Genomic DNA, 12,909 nt, shown 5'->3' with positions numbered 1-12,909 from the left:
TGCCGCCGCAGCGCTCCAGCGCGTGCGCGCACAAGCTCCCTCAGCCCGCCCCGCCGGGTCTCTTCTCCAGGCTGGCGCGCACTCGTATGGGCGGGGGAGGGGCCGGGCGGAAGATTGACATTCGGAACGACACGCCCCACTGCCACGTGACCCCCGTGCCGTTTCGGGCTGCAGCTGGGTGCGGAGGGAGGAGCTGAGGCGCCCGCGAGGCGAGTGGCCGGCGGTTGTTCGTTCTGTTAGCCGTTACGGGGCGCGTGGCGAAGCGGAGCGGAGCGCCCGTTCCTGGGGCGCGCGGGTGCCGTTGGGCGCCGTTTCCCTGTCGGGCGGCGGTGGCGGCGAGGTCGCCGCGCCGGGTTGAGCGGCAGGTACGGAAGGGAAGACTGTGATTGCTGCCCCAGCTCCCCAAAGCAGCAACCGCGGCTTTGCTTTCCGAAAGAGGTTCGAGCCGGTGGGTGAGGGAAGGACGTTACTGCGTGCTTCTTTCTCTCGAGTAGCTCTCGCCTTCCGTGTCCGCCGGCGAGCCTGGAAATCACAGGCTTTTCCTGAGGTTTTTCAGGCTTTCCTGAGTGGAACTCTGAGCGGCGGTGGAGCTCTGCACTGGAAATATGGCCTCTGAGCTCGCTGGCGCGGCAGAACCAGGTGAGGTCTGTGCGAGCGGTCGGCTCTGGGCTGCCCGGCTGCTCCCGGCACGGCGCGGCTTACACCCGGCCGTGTCCCGGGGCTGCTGGAAGGACGGAGCGGAGGAGCCTGGGCCTGGCCACTGCCTCTTGGGAGTCAGCGTCAGTTTATACACAGGGTAGAAACCCCTTTGCATGTGGTTGCAGCAATGAGGATTTATTTATATTCTGTAGTGCTTCTAGTGTTTGCTGTAGCGAATAACGATATCAAAAGAGTAATAATTAAAAGCTGCTAACGAGGCTGACAGCCAAAAATAACACCTCTTTTCTTTGGTTAAGAAACTACTGCACCTCCTATGCTTGGCTTGTACCTGAAAGACAAAAAGCTACCTTGCCAGTTATACAGAACATTTGCTTTAAGAACTAAAATCAATATTTTTAAGTGTGTGTTCCTTGTTACAATTTTGATAACTTTAAGCTTAATATGATTGAATCAGAGTACAGTTTCATTACTTATAAGCAAAATACTGGGAAAAATTGCTCTGCACAATTTATAGACAATGAGTTGATATGTTGTCCCGTGTATGTTACTGTCACTAATGAGTGTTGTGGGAAAACTTGATAGCACAGTAGGAAGTAGGACAAGATCATAGTGCATGAAGTGCTATGCCTGTGCATCACTTGAACCTCAACATTTTAACTGATACTAAATTTTGTATGACAGCTTTGGGTGGCCAAAGATGATAGACCAGCTCATAAGCCCATATCTTTATCAAGTTTTGCATGAGTATTTATTATACCATGATTTGAACAAATTGTGTGTTTTCTAATATTGGTTTTGCTTTATAATATGGATTTAGTTTGTTTGGGCACAGCTTCTTATTTATAAATCATTACGCTCTAACTAGAGCTCAGACTAAATTCATAGTAAAGTAGTAAGAGTTGCCTGTTCTATCAAGGAGTTGAATTCTCTCTTTTAAAAACTTCATGCGTTTTGAAGGCTGCCAAATGACAAATTTGAAGTTGGCTTGCATACAAAGTGATTTGAGACTTGCTCTGAGTCCAGTATATGGATTGATGTTCCTCTTGTTTTATGAGTGTGAAATCTAAGTTCTAAAATGCTGAATATGTGTAATATGCATAAAGATGCTCTCTAAGCACTACTAAATATTGCTTTGTATCATAAATACCTGTTGTGTTAAGTATGTAGCTGTAAAGGAGGTTTTCAGAATGAAATGATCAGTTATGAATTGAGTTTTAGCTGTGGTTAGTAGCTTATCACAAAAACATATAATGAAATAGAGGAATTACATATTTTTGTGATAAGCTACTAAATACATAAATTATTTTATCAGAATGTCTTTAGGGATTCACTGTTGCAGGTGAGTTCACCTGTAAGTGGTGTTGAAGGTTTGACCCCTTTTGCACCTGTGGCCTCTGATGTTTGCAGACTGCTGTGCCTGAGGAGGTTGGCTACTTTTGCCTTTCATGTCCTTCGATATCCTTTTACTCATTTTTATCCCCTCTATAATTTTTCTGTTGTCTCATTTAGGAGATTAGAACCACAAAAAGAACCACTTGGATGTATATAAAGAAAAATAGGCAAAAAGTTGTTTTAAATCAAAACGTTTGCATTACCTTCCTGACTTCCTTTTTCTTCCTCTTTACCCATTCCAGTTACAAAGGTGTCACTCAGATTTTTATGTATCTGTTAGAACAAGGAACACTCCATGAACAGTAGAAAGAGCTGTTATTTCTCCCTTGCAGCCTTCTGCTGGTTCTTTCATTTGTAGTGCAAGTCGTCTCTGAAATCCCAATAGCCAGAGTTCAGATGAATAAGGAAGAGTGATGCCTTAGCTGATGTTCTAACTCAGCAGTATGAAATCTCATTATTCATTATGCTTTGCTTCTTTTAGAGAAAGCATCTCCTGACAGACTGCATTTCTTCATTCATGTTTGGGTTTGTTCTGGATGTACTTGAATGCTTATATCCATTTATCAGTGAAGCTCTTTTGACCCAAATTTTTTGAACGTTTGTTGAGAACTGCAGGGTTGAGTTCACAACAAGAAGTTGTCACACATCCAGCTAATTGAATTGGACACACAATGTGATTTGTCATATTGAGGCCTTGTGGATCATTAACGTGTATGTGTTTGTGGGGTTTCTAGGCAGAAACTCCATTTTTAAAAATTTCTAGAAGAAAGCAGAGCAAATGCTAAAGAAATAGAATTCATTGTTATTACACCATCTTTTTAGGCTTTTTCAGGTCCCATTTTCATTAAAATAATTGTACTAAATGGAAGAATTTTATGAAACATGTGCATTCAAAGCGCTACACTGTTAAGCTTATTTCTGACTGCTGTCAGGTTTATCTAGATAACAGCCCATGTTGTAGCTGTGATTCTTGAACATTGTATTTTGCAGATCAGAGGCCCTTGGCACTTGGACAGTATGAAATACATGATATTTTCAGAACCACTGTTAAGCAGGTATGTGAACCTAGGGATGGAAGTATTAAGAATTTTTGTTATGAAACTGGAGACAAACATTTGCATACATAGAGCATAGCCTGCTGCGGTGTGGCCTGGCCTTGTGTTGGGTCCATCACACAACTCTAGAGTTGCTTGTTGTTTTTCCAGGCAATAGCAGAAAAAAACTGCCTTAGCAGTGAATTCTGTTACTTTTCACGCATTTTTAAAACCTGGTAATCTTCAGGAGAATATATCCCTGAAAGAATACTTGATTTCTACTTTAGTAGACCTTTTCACTTTTTAGACTTCTCTTTTGTAAGAGATTGGTCTCATGTGGAGGTAACTTTTTGAGCTGGGAACCATATGGCTCTCTGAGAGTCTGTGCAGAAGATGAGGCATCACCACTTTGCTGATGCTGAGATACATGGAAATTAACTTAGAACTTGCACAGATTTAGGATTGTTTTTTTAAATGCAGATGCAATTATGCTTTCTATCAGAGCCTCTCCAGGGAAAAAAAAGATAATTATATCAAATTGGGCCAGCGCTCAAAGTTTTTTGAACATAAACCTGAAAGTGATCATGTGGGATATTGTATATGATAACAGTACAGACAGAACAACAGCTTTGGGTTGCATATAAAACTGTAAAACTACCTGCAGTCATGTCAATCTCGATTTCAGTAAAGCATTTGACACAGTCTCCCACAGCATCTTTGCAGCTAAACTGAGGAAGTGTGGACTGGATGATTGGGTAGTGAGGTGAACTGAAGGAAGCTGTGAACTGGCTGAAGGAAAGAAGCCAGAGAGTCGTGGTCAGTGGGGCAGAGTCTAGTTGGAGGCCTGTGTCTAGTTGGAGTCCTGTATCTAGTGAAGTTCCTTGAGGGTCAGTACTGCGACCAGTGCTATTCAATATGTTCATCAACAACTTGGATGAGGGAATAGAGTGCCCTGTCAGCAAGTTTGCTGATGACACCAAACTGGGAGGAGTGGCTGACACTTCAGAAGGCTGTGCTGCCATCCAGCGAGACCTGGGCAGGCTGGAGTGTTGGGCGGGGATAAATTTAATTACACAAGGACAAGTGTAGAGTCTTGCATCTGGGCAAGAACAACTCCAGGTATCAGTATAAGTTTGGGAATGACCTGTTGGAGAGCAGTGTAGGGGAAAGGGACCTGGGGCTCCTGGTGGACAGCAGGATGACCATGAGCCAGCACTGTGCCCCTGTGGCCAGGAAGGCCAATGGCATCCTGGGGTGTATTAGAAGGGGAGTGGTTAGTAGGTTGAGAGAGGTTCTCTTTCCCCTCTACTCTGCCCTGGTGAGACCACATCTAGAATATTGTGTCCAGTTCTGGGCCCCTCATTTAAAGAAGGACAGGGAGGGAGCTGCTGGAGAGAGTCCAGCACAGGGCAACAAAGATGATCAAGGGAGTGGAGCATCTCCCTTATGAGGAAAGGCTGAGGGAGCTGGGTCTCTTTAGTTTGGAGAAGAGGAGACTGAGGGGTGACCTTATTAATGTTTATAAATATATAAAGGGTGAGTGCCATGAGGATGGAGCCAGGCTCTTCTCGTTGGCAAACAATGATAGGACAAGGGGCAATGGGATCAAGCTGGAACACAAGAGGTTCCACTTAAATTTGAGAAAAAACTTCTTCTCAGTAAGGGTGACAGAGCACTGGAACAGGCTGCCCAGGGGGGTTGTGGAGTCTCCTTCTCTGGAGACATTCAAAACCCACCTGGACATGTTCCTGTGCAACCTCACTTAGGCGTTCCTGCTCCAGCAGGGGGATTGGACTAGATGATCTTTTGAGGTCCCTTCCAATCCAGAACATACTGTGATACTGTGATACTGTGAAAGGCTGAGGGAGCTGGGTCTCTTTAGCTTGCAGAAGACGAGACTGAGGGGTGACCTCATTCATGTTTACAAATATGTAAAGGGTGAGTGTCAGGCCGTTAGTTTTTCACAGAATCACAGAATGTTAGGGATTGGAAGGGACCTCAAAAGATCATCTAGTCCAATCCCCCTGCTGGAGCAGGAACACCTAGATCAGGTTACGTAGCAAGGTGTCCAGGTGGGTTTTGAATGTCTCCAGAGAAGGAGATTCCACAACCCCCCTGGGCAGCCTGTTCCAGTGTTGTTTTACTCTCACTGAGAAGAAGTTTTTTCTCAAATTTAAGTGGAACCTCTTGTGTTCCAGTTTGAACCCATTATCCCATGTCTTACCATTGGTTGTCACCAAGAAGAGCCTGGCTCCATCCTCCTGACACTCACCCTTTATATATTTGTAAACATTAATCAGGTGACCCCTCAGTCTCCTCTTCTCCAGGCTAAAGAGACCCAGCTCCCTCAGCCTTTCCTCATAAGGGAGATGCTCCACTCCCTTGATCATCTTTGTTGCCCTGTACTGGACTCTCTCAGCAGTTCCCTGTCCTTCTTGAACTGAGGGGCCCAGAATATATAGGGGAAAGTATGCCTGCACCATGCTTCACAAACTTGCTGGCCTATGGTCTGCCTCAAGTGACTGGAGAGCTTTCCATGAAGAGGCTGGAAAACTGTCCAAATTGCACGGTGTACTGAGTGTTTGGAGAAGTGGTGTTGTGAAATGAAACACGCATGTTTTATTTCACTAGATGTTCTGATATGGATGCAGGTCCTTTCCTAGGTGATATTCAGATGCACCAGTTATTGCTCCTCTTCTCTAAACATTTGATCTTGGCTATGCAGTCCAGCTCAGTCTTGCTAGTGTCAATATACCCAGCTTTTTTCATTCTTAATAGTTTTTCATATTCAAAAAATTCTTTAAATGTGTATTATCATGGAGACTAAGGTGGAGGTGGTGGGACTGTCCTCTGAACCACAGAAAAACTGAACTTTTAAATGTTTCATATAAGCACTAAAAAGCAAAGTGGTATGTTTAATAATTAAAACGTGATGCATACAGAAGGCAATTTTTGCTTGTGATCTACATGCAGAAGTTTTACTCTGGTTTTGGTTAGTGCACTTAATTCGATCTGTCCATCATAAAGATTCTGCAATTACCATTTTTGAACTTGGCCGATTTTGGAAGGCAATTGAAGCACTATGCTTTTGTTGCACTGTTTAGTTAACAAAACAGTCTATTTGACTCATGTAACTGAAATTTCTACTCAATTAAGTCCTAAACTCTTATCTCAAATCTTTGCTGCATAAAAGATGAGTTATCCACTGTATCCCTAAAAGAACTTGAGTTAATTAAGAATCAATCTGTAACAGCTATGAGAATTTCAAAAGCCAAGTTTAACACTCATAATGACTTCTGAATGCTCAGGTATAACAAGACTTAGCAACGGTTACATTTAAAGGGCATCCTGTGACTCTCCTTACAAAAGAAATTTCCTTTCATTTACTGTATTACACTGAATTAAATTGTCCATCTTTTACAGTATCAGTTGGAATTAAAAAGTGAAAGAATGAATTACTGAAGTTTGTGTCACTGAAATGAATGCTTACTCTTGCATGTTTTTGTGTTAGGAACAAGTGAGTGAGATGAGACTGAAATGTGAACAAGTCATCAAGGAAAATGAACGGTAAATAATTGCACTGCCCTATTACTGCTGCTGATTATTTTTTTTTTAATTTCTAAAACTTAATCTTTTTTTAGGACCTTGAAATCTTTTGAATCTACTTAATAGTTGAAGATTTTATACTCACGAGCTTAATGTTGGAGTCTTGAAGTGCCTAATATAGATTACAACACCAGGTTTAGCAGATCTAACTGTGTCTCTTAACTAGCTGTTAAGCTGTTTCAAACTGTTTGTGTTCATAGAGCATAACTTGATTAATAGATTTAAATATGAGTTGGAAGTAAACAGTATGTACAGATGGAAGGTATGGTGTACTTCAGTTGTTAAAAAAATCCCTGTTAAATACTTTGCTGAACTTAGTTTTTTGAATTTCAGGCTGTATGTGGAGTTGAAACGTGCTGTTGAGGACCACCTGGAGTCTCTTCCTTTCATGCCACCAGGAACTGATATTCCTGGAGATGAACAAACAGTGAGAAACTATCAAGAACAACTACAAGTGATGAAACAAGTGCGTGAGATGAAACACTTTTACAGTTTTATTTCCTCCTATCCTGGATTCATGTAGGAAGTTTTTAATATTAATTTGTGCCTGTAATTTTACCTAGTTGACTTTAGATTGAATCCCTGGCCAGAAAATTAATGAAATATTTTGTTCAGTTAAAATGTTCGGAGTAGTTTGTCATTTTGATTATAACATTGTAATGTGATGTGAGAAGACAAGTATATATGAGATATAGAAAGTAGTAATTAAATCTGAGAAGATAAGCAAAAATTTTGAGGTTATTATAATGTATCAGTCCTGCTGCATATGATTAAGTTGAAGTTAAATTGACAGCTGAATTGTATTTGAATATTAGATATACTGTAGACCTACAGTAAATACCTGTAAGTTTGAGCTATAAAAAGTCCATAAAACTTGCAATTCACTTGTAGGTGGAATTTCAACTTGTAAGAATCTGCTTTTTTGCATCTGAATTTGGTATTTTGTCTGTGTAGTTTTAATATATACAGAGATAAGTACAGAAAATGGCATTTCTTCAAAATAGAACTTCAGACTTCTCTTTTTAGAGAATAATACATGAAGGAAAATGTGATCTAATTGAGTATTTTATATAAACCATTGTTTTGTCTGGCAGAAAGTATTACAGGAGCTTAAGCAATTCCAGGAGCAGTGCCAGGAAGGTACAACTGAAACACAGATTCTCATGGCTGAAAGGCAAAATCTGAAAGTAATTTTCAGTTCTATTTTTATTAATTTTGGTATGTCTTTCTAGAATGTAGGGAATCTGGGTTTGTGTAATCAAAGTGAATTGGGTGGGGGGCGGGGGGTGGTGTTCTACCAGTACTGTGAATTATTTTCTGTAATAGTCATCTGAAGTTGAGTGGTCAGATGTGACCACTGATTAATCAGATCAATACACTGTTAGGACTGGAAAGGTTCTTTATTTCAAATGTATGGACAGGAACTAGGGGAGTTCACTGAGGATAAATGTGTATTTGCACAAGATATGCATTTGCATATAAATAATAAATTTGAATTGGATGGTTGGAAATCTTCAGTAGAGTTCAACATCTGAAAAAGCTGCTAAAGATTTCTGAATTCTAAGGTGGAAGTCTTTCATGTTGTTCTCATATGTTTGAATCCTGAATTTTGTCTCTAAGATCACAGTGGGGTAGTGGGAAAAAGTAGTCTCTATTTCCTGTTGTCATTCAGTAAAGAAGCATGTGGAAACAGATGAAGAATAAAGTTCACCAGTATTCTTCTAACACTAGCTTGTATTGAGCAGCTGGTTTCTCTGCTGCTGTTTCTGGGGAAGGTCTTTCAGTAAATCTTAGTTCAGAAAAGAAGCTGGTTTGCTCTGACAAGCTCTGTGAAGATGCTCAGCGTGTGAAGAACTAATAGAAACTTCATGGATGTGTCCATCTCACTGTTGATATTTCTAGGTCTATAAAAAGATAGTACAGAGTTTTAGAATTTGCTTTCTGTTTTCAAGTACACCAGACTTGTGGGCACTGTTATAATTCACCTATGTAACAAATCTATTTTTTAAGGATTTTGTTGTTGTTGTTCTTTTGTGTTACTAAGTCCACCTCAGCAATATGTTATTTTCCAAGAATCGGGTAAAACATCTGTACAGCTATTGTGCTCTGTCAAGTTTCATAACTATTCCAAGTAATAGTTGTGAGGACTATTTTACCTGTGTGTAGTTCCAACTTATTGCTCCTATTCCTTCTGTTATTTTTTTGTTGCATTGTCAGTTACTGGTAACATACACATGGTAGAGCACACAGAGTCATTGGTAGCTGTTGCAGAATTTAGGGTTGGCAGATTTCACTTCTCATTGGTAACTAAATTCTTGGTGGATTGTAATGCCGTTGGAACAAGAGTGAGGTTGAGCTGCCTTTTATTCTTAAATGCTACTGGTCTCCCATAGAAAAAGACTTCTCAGCTAAATACGTGTTATTTTAGGTTTTGCTTTTAATGGTGGAGCAGAAAATAGCTACCAGAGGTAAATGGGTGAGACCAACTAGAATTAGAAGTGACAGAAAGCAAAGATGAGAGAGGAGACCATTGTAAGGGTTGGACATAAATTAGGGAGTTGTTGGAATAGGTTTCAGGCATATACTTGGCCTTGAGACTGTTAAATAAACACCACACAGTACATATTCTAGCTCAGGATTATCTTCTCTGCTCTGAAATCACTTGGCATGCTGCAGATAATTCTTTTTTTGTTTGTTATGCTGGTTTTCCTAGGAAAATAGCATTCAAGTTCAGGGACTCAAGAGTTTAATCTAACAGGTTTTTGTATAGACACAAGACATTCTATATGGCAAAGAGCAAATTAAGTGTGTCCATACAGGCATTATTTTTAATTATGAAGGGGTACATGTCTGCTGATCTGCTTAGCAAATTCCTCTAAGTAGCATTGTAGTCTGTGTGGCTCTTTAAAGACACTATTCATGTATGCTTTCATATTTTGATAGTAATAGTTTATGAGTTTTGGAAGGAGGCAATACGTAACTGAGTGAAATTCAGATATGCTTTTCAATACTAAACTTAATTTGCCAGATTACTAGGTTAACAGCTAAAAGTAATCTAACAAAAATCTACACAGGCATATTGAATTTTCTGCAACACATATACTTTTTTTTGAAAATGTTTTAAATTGACCATGGAACTCTTTAATTACACACTTTTTATGATGATTATAAGAAACTCTGAATTCTTGTTCTAGAATGAACTAACTAGCCTTCAACAGTTGATTGAGAAACTGCGTACAGCCAATGAGAAAATAGAGTTGGTAAGTAAAACCTTCTAAACAGTGACCTAATAAATTTTGGTTTTTTTCCTACTAGAGCTTCAAAGTACAAAAGAAAAACAAAGTCACACATAGATACCTGGCAAAGAGCTTGTGCCATTCAGATTTGCAAACTTCTCTAGTCACTATTCAAAAATAGAGCAGCAATGGCTTTTTTTCCTGAACTCCAAACACCAAATCAGGGTGGCTGAGAGATTAGCTCTTAATATTGTGTGAGCTCTTTGTTCAAGAAGTCAGTGGTAAGTTTACATACTAATTTTTTTTTAGGAATTTTTCTGAGGCCTAATCTAGCGCATCATCCACTTCCCTGGACTGTGAGACTTCATCTCCAAGCTTTATCCTAGGACTTCCAGGAGTGACAATGTTAATGTCATAGGAAAAGTGAAGTGAAAGACATGGTGAAGTTTTTAGCTGAGCAGCTGCTTCTCTGCAAGATCTGATTCCTGTATGGTTTTTGATCAGTGTTTGTCTTGGATACTGGCAGTGCAGAAAGACTCCTAACCTGCTCTAGGCAATTTGCTCTCTTCTGTCTTTATGGTGTGAAATATCGTAGGTATGAAGGAAAGATGACTCTGTATTTGTCATGGTGCCTCTGCTATTGAAAACTTCTATATTGCCATCTTTTCCCTTTCTCCGTCTTTTCTATTTTGTTCAAAGCAAGTCAAGTCTTTGTTCTTTGACTATGTTTTTAAGATATCTAATCATTCTTCTTGCTCACCTTTAAATTCTTTCCCTTTGTGTCATCATTCTTGATCTTTGGTGCTGGAAACAGTACAATAATCCAATTGAGCACTTCGTAATGTTGAGTAGTATAATGCAGATTACTACAGAATTGTATCTTGCAAAGCAGCTGTCTTCTTTCCAAGCCATTTTGTTAGTATTCGTAAAAGCAAAATAATGCACTCAGAGGAAATTTGACGTTATGTAGTCAGAGATGGTCTCAAAATTAACTGTTCTCTAAAGATAGATACTTCAGAGTTGCTGGAGGTGTTGCTGTCCATTAACAATTTCAAGCAAATAAAATGATGAGCTTTTAAAGCAATTTGATCTGCTATTGCAAGCAAATCAGTAGTAGGTATCTGAACAACATAGAATCAATGCTTAATAAAATTGGAAAGAAATGATGTGGAGAGGAAAGAGTGAAATATGTGAACTCTTTGAAAGACATAATGTTAAGATTAAGGTAATCAATTTGTTTGCATTATCTGTTTGGCAAGGCCTCAGGATGTCACGGGATAAAGAAGCATGCTCTCTCTTGAACTAGTGAACTTAGAAATGGGCAGTGAAGAGCCAGAGTAACTAGTCAGGTTTTTATTGCGGTAAAACAGATGAGTTTCCTAGATGTGCTTGGGTTGAAGGTATTAAGCATATTTATAAATATTCTGGAAATGAGGTTCGGTATTGAGTGTTCACTAGTGATGTTATACTATTTAGGGTAATGAAAACTGAAGTGAACTGCAGAAATCTGCAGGGAGGTCTCATGATGTTGAGTACCTGAGTGAGTTTTAGCTGACATTTCATTGGTATTAAAGCCAAATAATGCATGTGGGCAAGAGGGAGCTTTCACTTTGGGTACTCTGCGATGGTCTTGAAATTATCACTCAGAATAGGTATTTTAGAGGTAGGAAGCAACAGTCAAAAAAATAGGAAGTTGGCAATTATTGGGGGGGGACGGGGATGGACTATTGTGCTTAAGTCCATGGTACAATGGCATCTTGAATGATGGCTGCAGTTGTAGTCATCTCTGGTATCTCAAAAGGGGATGCAAGATCTAGAAAAGGCCAGTAGGGTAATGAAAATATGGAAGGATTTTCACATGAGAAGGCAGCTGAAGGAGAATGACACCTCCAGCACTATGGCTGGCATGGAAAAAGTGAAGGAGAAACACATGCTCCTGATTTCTTGCCTCATGGCTGGAGAGCATTAAGCATGTCAATAAACAGCCGATTTAAAACAAAAGAATTATTTCCAGCAACATGTGGTCTGCTGTGATACTCATTGCCACAAGCTATTCTAGATATCTAAAGTGGATGGAAATGTAGGTGGTAGGTCTGAGCTATTATAGTTCTCAACTTGGAAAGTTTTTACACTCCCTAAAGAAGGGGAGAATTAGGTAACATTACTCGGTGGTTGCCTTTCTACAGTATTCTACCTAAACCTGGGCACTTGGAGACCAGACACGGTGTTAAATAGCCCTTATCAGCTATTTTTATGGTATTATGTAATGTAAAAATGCCCTATAACAATTATATATATATATATCTGTATATATCTCTCTCTATATATATATATATAAATATAAACATTTTCAATCCAATATAGAGAATGTTACAAATATCTCCTTATTTTGCAGAGCAATCGACAGTTGCAGGAAACTGTAACAGCACAGAACATGGAACTAGAGGAGCTACGAAAACAGCTGAGGTACAAGCCAGGCAATTTTTAAAATTATTTAAGATCTTTTCTATAGTTTTTCTAACCTGTTGCTGTCTCACGGGCATTGTTTGTACTGCAAACTGATTTGATGGTGATAGTTACAATAGTTTCAGTTAATGCCTCTTAAGTTCATTACAAATGTGTGCATCATTATTGTTAGGGTAGCATATTTCCAGTTAGTTTTGTTTGATCCAGCTGTTTCCTGAAATGTTTAACATTTGAACAAAGTGTCAGTATCACAGCAAAATTGACTCTGAAGATAGGCTTTCATTAGAATACAGTTTGTAAAAATCCAGACTTGTTACTCTATGACTATAAATCAATGTAAATCTATTAAAAACATCCAAAAGTATTAGAATTGTGTACAATGTATGCTATAAAATCCATGCAAACTACTTCTGTGTAACTTCATGTTGAAGAAACAGCTGGTAAAGATTTCTCTGAGCATCCCTGCAGGAGTTACTTTAGAGCTATGTAGAGCTGCTGTCATTAGCTTTGTGAAG

The 12,909-nt window shown here is 39.6% G+C and overlaps 1 protein-coding gene across 3 annotated transcripts in view; it reads left to right on the top strand.

Moving 5' to 3' along the window:
- Positions 1 to 209: 209 nt before the first annotated feature.
- SCLT1 (sodium channel and clathrin linker 1) overlaps positions 210 to 12,909 on the top strand; it is a 47,770-nt gene continuing 35,070 nt past the window's right edge. The window contains exons 1-7 of one of the 3 annotated variants that reach the window (XM_080343575.1): positions 210 to 365; positions 495 to 639; positions 3,043 to 3,107; positions 6,598 to 6,653; positions 7,026 to 7,158; positions 9,887 to 9,952; positions 12,324 to 12,394. In XM_080343575.1, coding sequence (XP_080199701.1) covers positions 606 to 639; positions 3,043 to 3,107; positions 6,598 to 6,653; positions 7,026 to 7,158; positions 9,887 to 9,952; positions 12,324 to 12,394 — 425 coding nt within the window. In that variant the 5' untranslated portion in view covers positions 210 to 365; positions 495 to 605. Of the gene's footprint in view, positions 366 to 475; positions 640 to 3,042; positions 3,108 to 6,597; positions 6,654 to 7,025; positions 7,159 to 9,886; positions 9,953 to 12,323; positions 12,395 to 12,909 lie in introns of those variants that run through there. The other 2 variants (XM_080343577.1, XM_080343576.1) reach the window with 2 other exon arrangements.

Source organism: Nesoenas mayeri, assembly GCF_963082525.1.
Source record: "Nesoenas mayeri genome assembly, chromosome: 4".
Classification (NCBI taxonomy): domain Eukaryota; kingdom Metazoa; phylum Chordata; class Aves; order Columbiformes; family Columbidae; genus Nesoenas; species Nesoenas mayeri.
Note: the sequence above shows the minus strand (reverse complement) of the source record. Positions and strands in the feature narration are given on the sequence as shown.